This window comes from Amblyomma americanum, chromosome 7 (assembly GCF_052857255.1).
Source record: "Amblyomma americanum isolate KBUSLIRL-KWMA chromosome 7, ASM5285725v1, whole genome shotgun sequence".
Taxonomy (NCBI): Eukaryota; Metazoa; Arthropoda; class Arachnida; order Ixodida; family Ixodidae; genus Amblyomma; species Amblyomma americanum.
The window spans coordinates 77,226,980-77,243,838 of NC_135503.1; the positions used below are offsets into that span (position 1 = coordinate 77,226,980).

Genomic DNA, 16,859 nt, shown 5'->3' on the forward strand with positions numbered 1-16,859 from the left:
GACTCCATCTAACATCAGCGAGCTTCGCTCCCTCCTTGGACTTGCGGGTTTCTACTCCAAGTTTATCCCGCATTACTCCGACGTCGTTGAGCCTATGCGCGCCCTACTTCGAGGCAGCGACTCCGCCTTCACTTGGACTGCTGCTGCGGATTCAAGCTTCAAACTACTGAAGTCCATGTTGACGTCATGTGACGTGTTGCATTTTTTTGATCCTGCCCTTCCCGTGGTCGTAACGACTGACGCTTCCGGATATGGCCTTGGGGCAGTGCTTCAGCAAGACAACGGCCATTCCCTGCAAACTGTTGCGTTTGCCTCCCGTACCTTGACACCCCAAGAAAGAAAGTACTGTGTTGGTGAACGTGAGGCCCTAGCTTGCGTTTGGGCGTGCGAACGGTGGCACGTGTATTTGTGGGGCCGGCCTTTTGTTCTACGCACCGACCACAGTGCACTTGTCATTTTGCTGTTGACGAAAGGAACGGGCCATCGGCCGTTGCGAATTTCACGTTGGTCGGCTCGCCTGTTGTGCTACAACTACACTGTAGAGTAACGCAAAGGCAATGACAACTCTGTTGCGGATGCTCTGTCTGCCTTCCCTTACCGACCACATCGTGCAGTGAGCCCAGTGAGTTCGACGCCAGTGACGACGACTTCGTCCGCCTGCTATCGCCAGCCGTGACTCTACAAGAGCTTCAAGAGGCAACCATCAGCGACGCGGCAGTTGTTCAAGCCATTCAGTTTACATCGGCGACATGGCCGGACAAGAAATCCCTACCGGAGAACCTTAGGCCATACTATCTCCTGCGCTCGGAGCTGTCCGTCGTGCAAGGCGTCTTGTACCGAGGTGACAGGCTCGTCGTTCCCGAAAGTTTGCGACGACGCCTCATGGACATCGCGCACGAGTCACACCCCGGGATCAGCCGCACGAAAAGTCGACTGCGAGAGCTCTACTGGTGGCCGCGAATGGACGAGCACGTCGAAGAAATGGTACGGACATGCGTCGTGTGCCAGTCCTGTGACAAATCGGCTCGTCCGGTGGCAGCTCCTCTGCAACCTGTCGCCTTCCCAGAGAAACCTTGGGATAAGGTTGCCATTGATATCGTGGGGCCTTTCGACCAAGCTCCCAGTGGCTGCCGCTTCGCGATTACTCTCATGGATTATTACAGTAAGTGACCCGAAGTTGTCTTCGCTGATGCCATCACAACTCAAACCGTTCAAGAATTCCTGCTTGGCCTCTTCGCTCGTGAGGGTTACCCTCAAGAGATTGTCTCTGACCACGGACCTCAATTTTCATCGATGGCCATGCAAACTTTCCTCCGCGAACGGGGGATACGCCATTGCTACTCTTCAGTGTACCATCCCCAAGCTAATGGACTCGTTGAACGATTCAATCGAGTGCTTAAGTCCTACATTCAGCTAGCTCTGTGCGAGCGACGCGACCTATGTACAGCGATTGTGGACTACCTCGGTGTCTACCGCTGTACGCCCCATGCCACGACAGCAATTGCACCAGCTGTCCTACTTCATGGCCGGTTGCCCCGCACAAGACTTAACGTCGTAGGACTGCCGGATCAGTCCTTATCAATGAATCCGACAAAAGCGCTTAAGCTTTTGCGGCAGATGCTTGACGAGAAACAAGCACAATACAAGCTTTATGCGGACCAGCGGAGTGGCGCCCAGTGTCGTGACTTTCAGATTGGCCAGTACGTGCGTGTCCGCAAACCAAATGTGCGAGGCAAACTGTCAGCTCGGTTTTCGGAGCCTCGGAAGGTTGTGGAGCAGCGTGGACCTGCATCTTATCTGCTGGATGATGGGCGATTGTGGCACTCGTCCAAGTTTTCTGCGGTTCGCCCAGAAGTAGTTCAGCAGCAACTGTCCTCCTCAGCTCCAGCGGCCCTTTTCGCTGATGTTTCGCCGCCTATCGACGGCAACCGCATGCCGCCGCCCAGTCCACAGTCCGGAGCCGTGGTCCAGGGTCCTTCTTCGGACGCGCCTTCAATCCATATGATGCCAGCCGTTCCGCCCGCTCCGGAATCGGCAGCCGCTCCTCAACCCTCGTGTAGTAAATCCACAGCAGCAACTGCGACTTCACCTCCTGCGCCGCCTCGCCGAAGTACTCGCAAAAAGAAGCGGCCCGCATGGTTCAAAGACTATGCCATCCGCTAGACATTTTGTTTTTTTTAAGTGCGGCAGAAATGTGATAAAGATGAAGTGTGGCAAGTGCGCTGCACGCACTCGCGCGCATGGGGGGAGAGAAGACGACGAAGTAGGAGAATACAGTTCGGCTCGACCGTATGCTACGTGTACTGTTTCATTGCTAATTATCATTACTACGATACAACAACCGGCACACAGCCGCCGCGGTCGCGTTCGAACCCGGGAACTCCGGATCAGTAGTCGAGCACCCTAACCACTGAGCCACCGCGGCGGGTGGCACAAGAGGTTCGTTTTGGGGAGAACGTCGGTGGAAGATGACACAAAGCAGGGGCGCCCTTCAACCTCACGGAATGAAAACAACGTGGCTCGGATCAAGGAAATCGTACAGCAAGACCGCACCATTACAGTCTGCATGCATATAGATGCTCTCGATATTAGTAAGACAACGTGCCACCACATTTTTCGTGAGAACTTGCAGAAACGAAAGGTAAATGCCAGAAAACTGGTAATACTTTTCTGCAAAAGCCATATTTTTACCCTAAAAAGCCTACCGTAAAAACCGGACTATAGGTCAAACAGGAATATAGGTCGACCCCCTAACTAACCAGTTCTAAAAATGAAAAAGATCTTTTTTCAATGGGAAAAGTACCGAAAGACATCCTTACTTTGAAACAAATGCGACTCGAGAGGTTGCACAATGGTGACAGTATTTAATTTCATTTAAATGCTGCTTATATGTACACCCGGCAAATTTTTTAACAATATCGCGCACCAATCGGTCCGCGTGTTTGTTTCTGGCACAGGCAAGTACGGCGCCGTAGAGCAAAGCCCTCCTCTTCATGAATCGCCGCAACCAGGATGGCGAGCCTTTGAATTGCGCCCTCGTGAGTCTAGAGGCACGCGCGATCTCTGCTGCTTTCACGCGGATGCATTCGGCAGTCACAGGCAGCGATCTTGCTCGCAGCGCAACGTTTCCTTCCTATTCACGATACACTACGGTCTGCCCACGAAATGATGTTTTCTTCTGGTTGCTGCAAGTTGTAATTCGCAGCTTCTGCCTCCGCCAGTACTGAATGCTCTTTTCGGATACTCCAAATTCGCGCTGTGCCGCCAGGTTCCTGTGAGCTTCCTCGTACTCAATCGTGTTTTTCTTGGAGGCGACGGTAAATTGCCGTTACCTTCCGCTTTGCATCTACTGAAACGCAAAATGGCGGCACTGCTGCTGATGGCGATGGTGATGGAGGCTGTTGACTTCAGCCACCCATTGTTGCAAGACTTCCGTATTTTTTCCGCCAATGACCGGTATATAAGACGGGGGTCGACTTTTCACCATGGCTTATTGAAAAAAAGTTCGACCTATATTCCGGTTTTTACGGTAAATTTGAAATTTTTGTTAAAATTTTCGCTGAAACAAACCCGGTATTATATATGCAACAACTTTTTAAATCTTTATCTTTCCAGTGAAACGACGATTTCGTAGGGCAGGTTCATGGCAACACTTCAAAGTAATTTGCTGCTTGAAAATTCACCTGGTTCGGGATTTGGAGGCAGTAGATGTCGGCAGCACGCGCCTGGTGAAATTTGGTGGCAACACAAAAGCTCATGGACTGCCAGGCCTGCTCTTGACCATTTGTGCTCGAATCAGCCAGTGCGAGCTGCACTTCTTGAACTGATGCTGCACGCCGGCGGCGCCACCAAAGGACTTCACGGAACTAGTGCAGTTAGTGCAGCCAAATCAAAGCAACCTGTAGAACTGTTCGTGGTAAGGTGTCATGTGAACCCAAGAGCTAGTATTATTCCCCAATTATTTGAAAATTTGAACATTCAGACACAAGAACTACTGTTGCTCATCGCATTACACATCCTTCAAAGAAGCCACAGCTGCAAAGATTGTAGGCATATAGAGTAGGTCAGCTAATGCAGCATGCAGTAGTCTGCAAGAAACACCCCAGACTCACTTGACTGTCCAATTCGTATCGTCATCCTTCAAGCCTTCACTCTTGAAGCGCACAGTCATCTTCAAGTTCCGCCCACGGCAGGAACGCAGCCTCGGTACCAAATGCCTCCGTGGCGCTCTGGATGCCTTCGCTTTCTTGGCTCGTGGCTCAGAAGGGGGCATACTGGTCTCATCAGAGCGTGAGCCAGCAGAAGACGTGCCAGGTACGCTGAGCAGGGAGTCAGTCGATGCCTCCATCATGTCACGCACTGTTGCGCAGACTGCAGAAAAAGGCAATGTACCACCAGGATGAGCCATCTCATAGGTGAATTGGCTAGGCAGCCTGAAATATTGCTCCAAGTCCACTCCTAATGAAAAGGGTATAGTACATTATGGTATGGTTTATAGGGGTTTATCATCCCAAAGCAAATTAGGCTATGAAGGACACTACAGTGAAGGGCTCTGGAAATTTTTACCACCAGGTGTCCTTTAAAGGGGCTCTGAAGCACCTTCCGAGGAGAGGACATCAATTTTCTCAATCACTGCACTGCGTCGTCACAAACACCTGAGCCAAATATACACTTCTACAAGCAGCAGAGACCGCACAATCACGCGCGTAAGAGGGCGAGCCCTTCCCGGCGGCTCTCTCATGCTCGCACCTTCCTCCGTCGCTCGCATCTACGTACACCAGTTGACAGATGGCTACTGGTTAGGTTCTATCAGACGTCACACAGCTACCGAGGCCGTGGCCAACAAGCCGCGTAGGTTCGGCGGGTGAGGAAGCTCTCCCCCGGAGGTGGGGCTGGCGAAGGAGTGCAGACCTTCCAGCATGCAAAAAGTGACGAGAGGAGAGGGAAAGGCTCGAAGGCGCTGAAATTCAAATTTTGACTGCAGATAACTCTGTTTCTACAAAGCGCATAAAAAAATCCTTCGTGTTCAATATTCGTGATGCGGCATGCTTTAAAATCCCAGGCGTACCGCAACTTTATTGGAGCCCCTTTCAGAGCCCATTTAATGTGCACTGACATTGTGCAGTATACAGACCTCTAGAATTTCACTTCCACCGAAATTCGACCGCCACGGCCGGGATCGATTCCATGTCTTTCGGGTCAGCAACCGACCGTCATAACCACTGAACCACCGTGGCAACAGTATGCAGGATAAAACAGCTCAAAGTTGCAAAGGGGCTATGAAAGACTCAGTAGTTGAGGGCTCCAAATTAATTTAGGCTGCCTATGGCTCCCAATAAAGATGGTCACTCAACCTTGCCGTCAAGCAAACAGAGCTAGACCCACAACACAGTGCCTAGGCAAAGACTGTTCCCCTGCAGCCAACACGAAGACCTGCCCACTCCTTGAAAAAAGTGACCCAATATGAACTCTAATGGAGGAAAATCTTAAGCAGGTTTAACTCTTCACAATCAGGGAGATCCCAGGCAGGTGAAAGGTGGATTCCAACTTTGAGAACTAATGTTTACAACCACCACAAAGCAAAAAACCAGGATGGAAAGACTTTTTTTTGACAGGACAGGCCAGGACTGCGCTGACACGTCCACCTTTTTTTAATTGCAAAATTGAGTAAATACAGAAAGAAAAAAAAACAGCCTATGTCTTATGAGATTTAGAAACAGGAACAATATTGGTAAAATCTATAGCATGGATTTAAGTGCAATAAATGCCCATCGAACTGCCATCATCCTCAGTGCAAAGTTTGAGTGTTCTTTTCTGTCTTCTTACGTGCAAAACAACCTCCACCCCACAACTCCAAAATGAGAGGCGAATGCTCATACCACAAAGCCACCAGTGCAGTGGAAAGGTCAACGATTCAACCCTTGATTTTACCAATGCTGCATGGTTTTCTCCCCACTAGTAATGAAAGTAGCAGCACATGACTCTCTTTAAATGGACCGGAATCTGCAAGATAATTGGCTGTAATATAGTTGTCAGCAGCCACGAGTACTTAGTGCTTCGAAAATGTGAACTGAAAGTCACTACAACTGCACTCAAAATATGGAACATCATGTAGCAACATAAAATCTCAACATCGGAATCCCTAGGAGATAATGGTAGAGACCGCTAAGGGTTTCATCGCTTACTGTCAGCATGCTTTGTATAAAAAAGTTCTAACAAGGCTGCTGTTTGGGATAGTTAAACGCAGGATAACTGGAAATATGTAGATAAATGTAAAGGGACAAGTAAACAGATGGAGAATATGTCAACAGCATTTCTTAAAATAAAGTGTCTAATGGGTGTGGACATTCTGCACACTCAAGATTTGCACTTGTACTGATGATATCACCAGCATGGGAATGTGCATGTTGGTGATGTGCGATAAGAATATGAAGAGGCGCGTACTTAATTTTTTTAACAGTTATGTTCTGTGCCCCATACCTGCATCAATGTAGTCACTGAATGGCATAAGTGGTACAAAAAAAAAACACAGCCTGATAGTATTCTTGAAGCACAGTCAGAGCAGTGCAGTAAAGACACCAGCAATTTCGAGAATACACTTTCAGAAATCGTGGCACAGGGCAAAAACACAGAAAGGCAGAGACAGTGCCATACCGACAGGGCGCAGTCAACACAACACCAGTTCACCAGACTCCTGCTGAAAGCGCACCGACAATGCCTAATGCTGTGTCAGGTCACTGATCCATTTATCATCCAATCTGCAAAGTATGTTCGTAACTAGTGCTTCCAAAATGTTTTAAATGCGTTTTCTAAACTTCGTAGCTCTTTTTCGGCAATGCCTTTCTATCTATTTCAACAATAAACACTGAACCCACTGAACTACACGTGAGCGTTTCACAACGTTAAAGGCCGGACCATGGGGCAGCGCGTTTCTTCGGCGTCCCTTCAGTGTGTCTCCTACAGGAGTCACCAGAGACAAAATTTCGCCGTTTGGAGGGTGTTTAATACAAACAGCGACCTTCGAAGCGTCGAAACTTCGCCTCCGGCGAAGAGACACTTTCCAAGCGTTGAAATTTCGCCTCCGGCGATGCTAGCCGATACGCTGACGCAGGGCCTAAGAAACGCTGCCTTGGGGATCCACCTTTACGATTACACACCGACCTAAATAGCAGCGTCTGATGAGACCTTCGAAGCGTCGAAACTTCGCCTCCGGCGAAGAGACACTTTCCAAGCGTTGAAATTTTGCCTCCGGCGAAGAGACACTTTCCAAGCGTTGAAATTTTGCCTCCGGCGATGCTAGCCGATACGCTGACGCAGGGCCTAAGAAACGCTGCCTTGGGGATCCACCTTTACGATTACACACCGACCTAAATAGCAGCGTCTGATGAGACCTTCGAAGCGTCGAAACTTCGCCTCCGGCGAAGAGACACTTCCCAAGCGTTGAAATTTTGCCTCCGGCGAAGAGACACTTTCCAAGCGTTGAAATTTTGCCTCCGGCGATGCAAGCCGATACGCTGACGCAGGGGCCGATACGCTGACGCAGGGCCTAAGAAACGCTGCCTTGGGGATCCACCTTTACGATTACACACCGACCTAAATAGCAGCGTCTAATGACTCCATTTAATAAAAATAAGCTTCGTTCTCACTATAAAACATATCTATTGTCAGTAAAAAATCTGAATGAAGTTCGACGTCACTTTGGTCGACCAGCTTGGAAACGATGAGCGACGCTTCTGCGTCCGGGTACAGCCACCGTTGTGCTGTTCTTCGTACCAAAATAAAACGTCGGAGACAAGCACATGCGTCACCGTTGTACGCGGTTTAGCATTGTTACGGGCGTTTTAACGTAACCGCGCACGGACTTATAGCGCTTCGGGTTTGTTAAACCCATGGTGAAACATCGGCCCACTACGTGATTGTAGCTCGCCCACATGCGTGAATGACAATCTTTACCACTCGCTTCGAGGCGCACAAGCTTTGCCTTCTGTAGTAGCGGACTGGCAGAAGGTTAAAGCAGAAGCTTACTTACAGTACAGTGCACTAGAAGCTCACTATACTTGCAACGAGGGAACTGGCAGGAAAAGGACGAAGCAAACGCTCATGAACGCTGGCAAATCCAACGTTTAAAATAGGCAAAGTTAGCGGCTTGCAGGGTTACCAGATCGCCCTAACTACAGGTCGCCAAATTCGGAACGGTAACAGCCCAAATGTCGCCAAAGACGAATATTTTAAGTAGCCCCGAAATAACGAAAAAGTTTTTGCTTTTTGTCAGGTGATTTTTTAGGCATTTAAAATTCCATTTCTGCAAGAATATGCACCTATTAGATTTTTCCACGCTTTACCTTTCGAGATGATCACAGAGGGCATGCAAGACATCTACCTTGGGGCATGTGCCGCGGAAAGCTGATGCAGTACCATCTACCTTGGCAGTACCGCCAATCAGTTCAATGGTTTCGTGGCATAGTGCGGTCTTCATCGGAGTTTTTAAATGCATACTTTAAAAACGTAGGTCTTCGTCACAAATTCTTGTGTCTTCTTTTTTCTAAAAGCAGAACTATCGATTTTGCATTATGGAGCTCATGACAGTTTCGCTGAGCGCAACGCAACACCGTAAAAGAAAAACTAAAATAAATTGACACAAGTAGGCTAGAGAAGGATCTTAAGCATCGTAAGCTGATTGGGTAGCGGGGCTGCAATTGACTCATGTACAAAATGTTTTAACTGAAATGGAACAAAAATTCTTGGCCCGGTTTGAAATCCTTGCAGCAGCTATCCTCCGTTTCTGACCAGGCCACACTACGTACGCGTGAGGAGCGCTTCCAATTTCTCATTAGGCAATCTATGTCTCAGGTCGGTTTTAGTGAGCGAGACACTCGTTCGATTGCGGCGTTTGATACGGGTAGTGATAGCAAGGAGAGCGTATACTTATACTTCTTGTTATACGCGCAGGAAAAAATTTAGCCCGAAAATAGCCAAAGAGAACACAGACGTCATTTCTGTTGTCTAATCAGCTCTCGATTTTGTGGCAGCAAAAACTTCAGCTGAAAACAGGATGTGATAACTTTGCATTTTGAAGGTGTGGACATATCACCATGCGTAGCTCGCATACGCAACAAGTTTCGCTCTCTTTTGAGCATGAGCTCATACCCTAGCTCATATGTCGATGTTCCAACTATAGAATTTAAAAAATCAGGTATTTTTAATTTGAATAAAGACCATAAGCATTTAAGCAAACGTATGATGCCGCAGTATTTATGCTCTACAGCTGAGCAGAGTCGGCAGAGAGCAGGGATGAAATTTTCTTAGAACTCAGCTAGAATATTTGCAATGAATCACTGTACAATCTCAGCGGCGCATCTTCTGCTTGGTTGCCAGCAAATTTCTTTTAAATGCAGAGACCAAATGAAGTTGAATTGGTTTTTTTTTGTTTTTTTTTGGGGGGGGGGGGGAGGACGAAATGGCGCAGTATCTGTCACATCTCGACCGACACCTGAAACACGCCGTAAGGGAAGGGATAAAGGAGGGACTGAAAGAATAAAGGAAGAAAGAGGTTCCGTAGTGGAGGGCTCCGGAATAATTTCGACCACCTGGGGATCTTTAACGTGCACTCACATCGCACAGCACGCGGGCGCCTTTGCGTTTCGCCTCCACCGAAACGCTGCGTCGAAGGCAGAGACGACTTCAGCGATTTCAGTACGTCAATAGCGTTCATCCATTGCCACCGCAATCGTTTCGATGCGTCTGGCGCTGCGCCTTTCACACCCTACTCCTCCTACCTGCTGGCCTTGCCGCGCTTATGCCCGCATGCGTCGAAAACTTCGTTTCGCTTCGTGGTGCACGTAACTTTATCGTGCCAACTGTAACGTTTTTAACCTGTCGTTTAATGTTCTTTCTTTCTCCTTCCTCGTCTCTGGAAAACTTACTGGCCAGCTTTCTAGTTCGTTTCCGCCACTGTGTGTCAAAGCTCTTTCTGTACAGGTATTTAAATACCTTAGCTGCCCACCTGTTATCATCCAATTTCCTCAGGCGTTCTTCGTATAGTAATTTACTCTGAGCTTTTCGTGCTTCGAACGTTGCCCAGCCGATATCCCCCTGTACTGCCTCGTTTGTGGTTTTCCCGTGGGCACCTAGTGCAAATCTTCCGACAGTTCTCTGATTTACTTCTAATCCCGACTGAACTGCAGCTCTTAAACATAGAACTGCATTCCCGAAAGTAAGCCCCGGCACCATTATTCCTTTCCAAATACCCCTGAGGACTTCATGCCTGTTGTACCCCCACAATGCCCTATGTTTCATTATCCCGGCATCTCTTCTCCCTTTTGCTATGAGAGACTGTTCGTGCTTTGCCGTGTACATATGCCCGTTCTTTACCCATACCCCAAGATATTTGTATTCGGCCACTCGGGGTATTTCATGGCCTTGTATTGTAAGCTCCTGATCAGTTGTGCCGTTGAAAACCATCATACCTGACTTAGTTGCGCTAAAACTGAAACCTAAACTGTCTCCTTCGTCTCCAAAGTTTGAAAATCTTCCTGGCTATCTGTTAACAGTACAATATCGTCCGCATACATTAAACCCGGTAGTCGTTGCTCAGTATACTTTCTGCCTAATGTGTATGACAGATCATAACCTAGATTGCTTCCTTGTAGCCTTCTTTCCATACTTATCATATAAAACGTGAACAGCAGCGGTGATAGAGGACAACCTTGCCTTAATCCTTTGTGTATGTGGATAGTTGTACTCTTAATTCCTTCCCATGTTATTTCAACTTCATTTTCTCGATATATTTCCAGTCGAAAATTAATTACCTCATGACTGACACCTTCACCTTTTAATAGGTTCCACAGGAGTTCCCTGTTCACGTTGTCGTATGCACCGCTTATGTCCAAGAAGGCTAAATACTGAGGTCTGTTTTCCGCCTTAGCTATTTCTATGCACTGGGTAAGTACGAACAGGCAATCATCTAAGCGCCTACCACTTCTGAACCCGTTCTAAAGTTCTCCGAGTATTCTATTACATTCTACCCATGACTGCATTTTTATTTTCACCGCCTGCATCGCCAGCCTGTATGTAACTGATGTTATCGTAATCGGTCGGAAGGATTTTATGCTCCTCTTATTGCCTTTTCCTTTATAAATCAAATTCATTTTACTTTGTTTCCAGCTGTACGGAATTTGCTGATAAGTTATGACTGCCTCCAATACTTTTTTCAGCGTTTCCTTGCCTCTTGGGCCAAGTTCATTCATTAGCTTGATTAGAATTTCGTCGATCCCTGCTGACGTACATCTTGGAATATTTCCTTCCACCTTTTTCCAGTTAAGATTCGTCAGTTCCACGCTGTTTTCTATTGTGCGTTGCTGTGTTGCTCCCTCATTTCGGGAGATTACTCTATCGTCTTTCTTAAATGACTCAGCTATAACTGATGAAATGTAGTTCACAGCGTCATCTCCCTCTAAACATTTTCCTTCGGCATCGTGAATCGGTTCTTGCTTTCTGTGATTCGCTTTGCCCAGCCAGCTTATATGGTTCCATAATTTTCTTGGCCCCCCTTTAGTTGCATCGTGAACTTCAGCCAGCCAGCGATCAGAGGACTGCTTTAATTTAACCTGGACGAGGACCTGCACTTGCTGTTTCTTTTGTCGACAAGATTCCCATTTTCGGTCTATTTCCTCTTCAGATAACCGCGCCCTCTTTGCTTCTCTGTGTTCCCGTGATGCCAACCGTCGTTGTTCGATGGCCTCCCTAATTTCCTTATTCCACCAACTTCGTGGCTTCCTCTTTCCTCTCCAGTGGTTTACTCCTTTTACTTGTTTTATTTTTTTACTAATGAGGAGCTCTAACTTATAATCCCACTTTTCCACGGGATGTGTCTCTATTGCTTCCTCTATGCACGCCGCTATATTTGCGCTATTTGTTCTGCATTTATTTTCCTCACTCTTTTTGACTCCCCTTCATTTCTCTTTTGAGCAGGGCTCCAAACAGTAGACTAATACGCTTATGATCACTACCGAGGCTGTACTTCCCCTCTTCGTCTATTTCCATCATTGCGAGCTTGCTATACATCCCGTGCGAGATTAAGCAGTAGTCAATGGTCGTTTGCCTGTTACGGGATTCCCACATGATTTGTCCCTCACACTTAGTTTCTCTATTTACAATAACTAGGTTGTGTCGCTCACAGAACTCTAGCATCAACTTCCCGTTATAATCTGTGTATCCATCCAGATCCTCGATGTGGCCATTCATGTACCCCAACAGAATAATATTGGCGCCTTCTCCAAACTGCTTTATATCGGCACTGAGACCCTTAACTAGATCCGTGTTCTCTTGCCTGCATTTGTCCCCTGTCCCTAAATAAACTACTCCTAGCCATGTCCTTTTACCGGCAATTGTACCCGATACCCAGACATGTTCTTTGCAAGTTGACTTTATTCTTTGCCAATTTGTTCCTTGATGTACCAGCATACCTACTCCTCCTCCCTTCCTCTCCGTTGTTGTTCTGTTGCTCCCTTCCCAGACGTAGCCATCAATAAATGGTGGGTCTTCTAGATCCCTGAGGTGTGTCTCGCATTGCGCGTATACACCTACTTTGTCCTTCAACTGAAGTTCTATATCTAACCACATCGCTCTCTTTCTACCGCCTTGCATGTTTATGTACCTGATCCTAGTGTTAAATTTATTTTTTTGTAGTTTTCTTTCTGGACCTCTTAGTGGCCATTTTATTGGTGTCAGCCTGCATTGCTACACTTTCTACTTTGCTTCTACCTACCCCTATGCCCTGAGCCACAATGGACTCCATAAAAAAGCTAGTGCACGGCCTGCCAGGCGCCACCCGATCTCGGCTCCTAGCCTTCTATTAAAGCGGATGCCATCTCGTGTAAAGCCTCAGCCAAAGCCTGCTCTATGCACTTCCCTGTTTGCTGCCACTTCAAAGCCTTTTTTCTCCTGGATTAACTTCCATATCTCCCGAGTAACAGCCACAACGTTCTTGGCAATTTCTCCGTTCCGTCCTTGCACTTCCGGAACTGTGCACACCACGATCTGGACTTGCTGTGCTATCGCCCTTAAATCGTCAACTCCTTCCGCTAATATTTCCACTACATTTGCGGCTTCACCATTCAAGACATCATTTAGTCCCGCCGCTATCACTACCAAATTGCGCTCTTCAACATTCTTAGAAAGTTCGTTGTTTGTTTCTCTCAGTACTGCGTCCATTTTCCTGCCTGGGAATGCCCCGACTGCTACCCGCTTATCACCCTTTACACGCTCCATTATAGTTCTTTTGCCACTACTAATCTTTGAGTCTCCATCGATAAGTACTTGGGCACTCGCTTCCTCCATCCTAACTTCCGGTTTATTATGCTGCCTCTTATCTGTGGCGGCGACCTCATTCATGGAAGTTATCTTGTTCCCCTTCTCTCCATCACCAACAGGCTTCCTAGCTGCCACGTGGGCGTAGCTGTTCCTGTCTGAACCCGCCTGACCTAACTCCTTATCGCTGTCCATGCCAGCGCAGGCCCCATCATCGTAGCTGCCACTGGAATGTCCGCCAATGTCGCTCAGCTTGGCGGTGTCAGCCATTTTTGCGTTCAACAATTCACTAAGCTGCTCTTGGAGTTTGCGCTTCGCTGCCCTCTCTACCTGCTCTTTTTCTAGGGCATCCATACGTAGCGCTAGGCTGGTGTTTGCTTCGTCAGCCCTGTCCAGGCGTGCACCTAATACGCAGCATTTGCACATAAAATCCGCGCCTTCGGCTTACCGCAACAGCGCCGCCTGCCGGCCCGTCAGATGACTCCGATGACTCCGTCAGATGACTCCGTTGCCCTGGTCCTCGCTGTGCCTAACCTGCTTCGCATCGAAGCCTCAGTGCACGGCGCTTCGGTATATACTGGCCGCCGTTGTAATAAAGGTACTAATCTTGTCACCGCTTTACGCTCTCCATCTCATAATGAAATAACTGCGGATGTGGTAAAATTACGCGACGCCTTCAGCAGCGGCGCAAGAAAACGCCCGGCGAGCCGTATCAGTCAACAGAAGCTAAGCGGCTGTGGGAAGAGATTTGCTTGTATCGCAGTTATCACTTGTGCCAGCTGCTCGGAAGTGATCAACGATCCGTAAACGTTGTTTACTTTTTACATTGCTCTATCCCGGTGTTCATTATTTTAGCGACGAACAAATTTTAGAGCATTGTTCTGACGCCGACGCGACCGGATTCGGGACTGGATCAGTTCATATACCTCACTGCAAACACTACTTCCTCGGACTCGCAAAAAAGGTTCCCAGAAGAAGCGCCCTCTAGGATAATGTGTCCCCAAGTCAAAAAATAAGCCAAGCACGAATTTTTCCGGAACACCCTTGTTAAGAAATCGGCGCCTTCATTGGACTCTTCCTTGAATTTAAAAATTGATGTAAGCATGAAGTGTTTTGCAGTTAGATCACACCACGGCTGTCTGTCTCCATTCTGAAAATAAATACCGCAGCATATAAATTATTACGGGGGCAAGTAGCCAACTTTTAATGCCCTGCATACCATTACATCATGTCTGCTAACCCGTACACGTACCTTGCAAGCTCTTGTACAAGCGTGAAGCTCCTTTCTTCTTGTGCAAAGCATAGGCACTGAACTAACATCCTCTAAATAGTGCATCGGGCTCATGTGATAGTTATATTATATGTACACGAAATGCGCACTGCTTGTGCTACGCTATCATTAATCTCTAAATAAGATGCCCAGCAAACGTTAGAGATCACTGCGGCTACCCGCATTGGAAGAATGCGAAACCGTCGACGCCTCCTCGACACTGGTCGACTTTCAAATTTGGCGCCACGGTTGTTTTCTCGGTCAGTTGATTGCTTGGTTATCGATTAACTCGGATTATAACCTCGTTTCATCCCGGCAACCACTTCGAGTTTTCAAATTTTCCGCCGTACTTCGATCCCGTCTACTGACTATATGACCATTCAGGCTATTTACCCGTCCATTACCTTCTGCTTCTCATTAATTACCTAATTTCCTCTAATTTATCATTGCTTTTTTTCTATATCTGGTTACTTATCGATCACTTATCACTGGTCATGTGATTAGTAGCAGTAGTAGTAGTGGTGGTTTATTTAAAAGTAAATAAAAACGGAAGAAAAGAATGTTGCAGGCCGCAGCAATAGCTATCTAATATCTTAAGCTCCCGAGCTGCAGCCGGCGGAGGTGAAAGGGAAAGAGCGAGGATAGCGAGGAGAAGTATAAAGGGGAGCGATAGAAAGAAAGGACAAGGGAGAGCTTTGTACACTATTCACAAAATACATAAGGCAATAAAGTTCGCGCCGCTCGTGCGCTAATGTTCAGGCCCTGTTCCAAAATAAGTGCACGCGTGCGGCCACTGCGTGCAATTTTTACCGGGAAAAAATAAACTGTATATACATAGCCACGCGCCCGTAGCGTCCTGCGTCGAACTTTTCGCGCGAGCCTGCACATTGCACGAGCAGCCGGGGTGGGGCCAGCAGCAGCCTGCTACACCTTAGTCACCCCTGAAGAATGTACCGAGTTGGTCCTGAAACGTTTGGGTAAAAGGTAAAGGTATTGGTTTGCGTCAGTTTTTTCACAACTATCTCAAGAACCCAACCAGACGGACTTCCGTCGAAGATGTTTTCGTTCAAATCCTAACGAAAAGGGTTCAGCTTAACTTAAGGACAACGCAGCGAGCCATAGAAAGAATAATGATAGGCGTAGCCTTAAGAAACCGGAAGCGGGCAGAGTGGGTGAGGGAACAAACTCGTGATATTGGCATCCAAGTCGAAATTAAGAGGATTAAATGGGCTTGGGCAGGGCATGTAATGCGAAGGAAAGATAACCGCTGGTCCTTAACGTTAACGGAGTGGATTCCAGGAGAAGGCAAGCGTAGCAGGGGGTGGCAGAAGGTTAGGCGAATAAGAGTAGGAAGTTTGCAGGCATAAGGGTGGGCGCAGCTGGCAAAGGACAGGGCTAATTGGAGAGACATGGGAAAGGCCTTTGCCTTGCAGGGGATTTAGTCAGGCTGATATGATGATGATGATTTTGTGTGGTAAAGAACCTTTTGTTTAGAGAAGGCGATAAAATGATGGGAGCTTTAAAGCTGAGTAGCCTGACAGCTCCTCGGAGGCTGTCGAAGTCACCAGCGGATTTAAGCCTTCCACCGGCCTGTATTTACTGAGCGATCTCAGTTTCACCGCAGAATCACTATGCCTGTTCTTTACTATGAGAAAGAAATGTTTGAAAAATTTCTACTTCATGTGGTAAAGTCAAGCTTGGTCTTAGCATTACGCATTAACGCCTCATTCCATCGAGTTGCTATAGTAGGCTTTTTAAAACTGCGCAAAAGATGCGTTTGCTTTGATGGGTAGGCTTAATGAAAATGCAGCTGATAATTTTTTTTATATTGGCAGCTGCCGGAGTTAACCTTTCGTAATTATCGTGCGCTTGTAAGGCAGGAAAATGAGGTAGCAGCATACAGACGTCACCTGTTGTACACAAAATAAACTTCCTTAAAGATATTCTCGCAGGAGTAGCCTACGAATCTGGGGCAAGCCTTCGGGGAAGAGCCTTGGTATTTATTAGGGAGTCTTCCTGTACAGCTGTCTTCGGCGAGCAGTGCAACATATTTCGTTAAACCCAGCTTACGAGCCAGTTCTGGCTGCGGCTCCCAATCAGACTGCTCCCGTTTGGGGGAGGGGGGCGTTCAGGAAATTCATTGAAATGCGTTCCCGGGGGGTTATGCACCTGTTTGACCAACCCCGCCGCACAGCAATATATTTTTTTTCTGATGGTTCAGACACTGCTTTAGGCAAAAGCTCTTATTTATAGTGATGATAATTCACAAGAATCACCGCAC

At 47.4% G+C, this 16,859-nt stretch overlaps 1 protein-coding gene across 1 annotated transcript in view; it reads right to left on the reverse strand.

Annotated features, from left to right (window-relative positions):
* Positions 1-7,239, reverse strand: part of LOC144099329 (uncharacterized) — a 47,171-nt gene extending 39,932 nt beyond the window's left edge. Inside the window, exons 1-2 of the mRNA XM_077632549.1 lie at positions 7,162-7,239; positions 4,113-4,371 (exon numbers count right to left, since the gene is read on the reverse strand). Of these exons, the coding sequence (XP_077488675.1) occupies positions 4,113-4,351 (239 nt within the window). The 5' untranslated portion in view covers positions 4,352-4,371; positions 7,162-7,239. The remainder of the gene's footprint in view (positions 1-4,112; positions 4,372-7,161) is intronic.
* Positions 7,240-16,859: the final 9,620 nt, after the last annotated feature.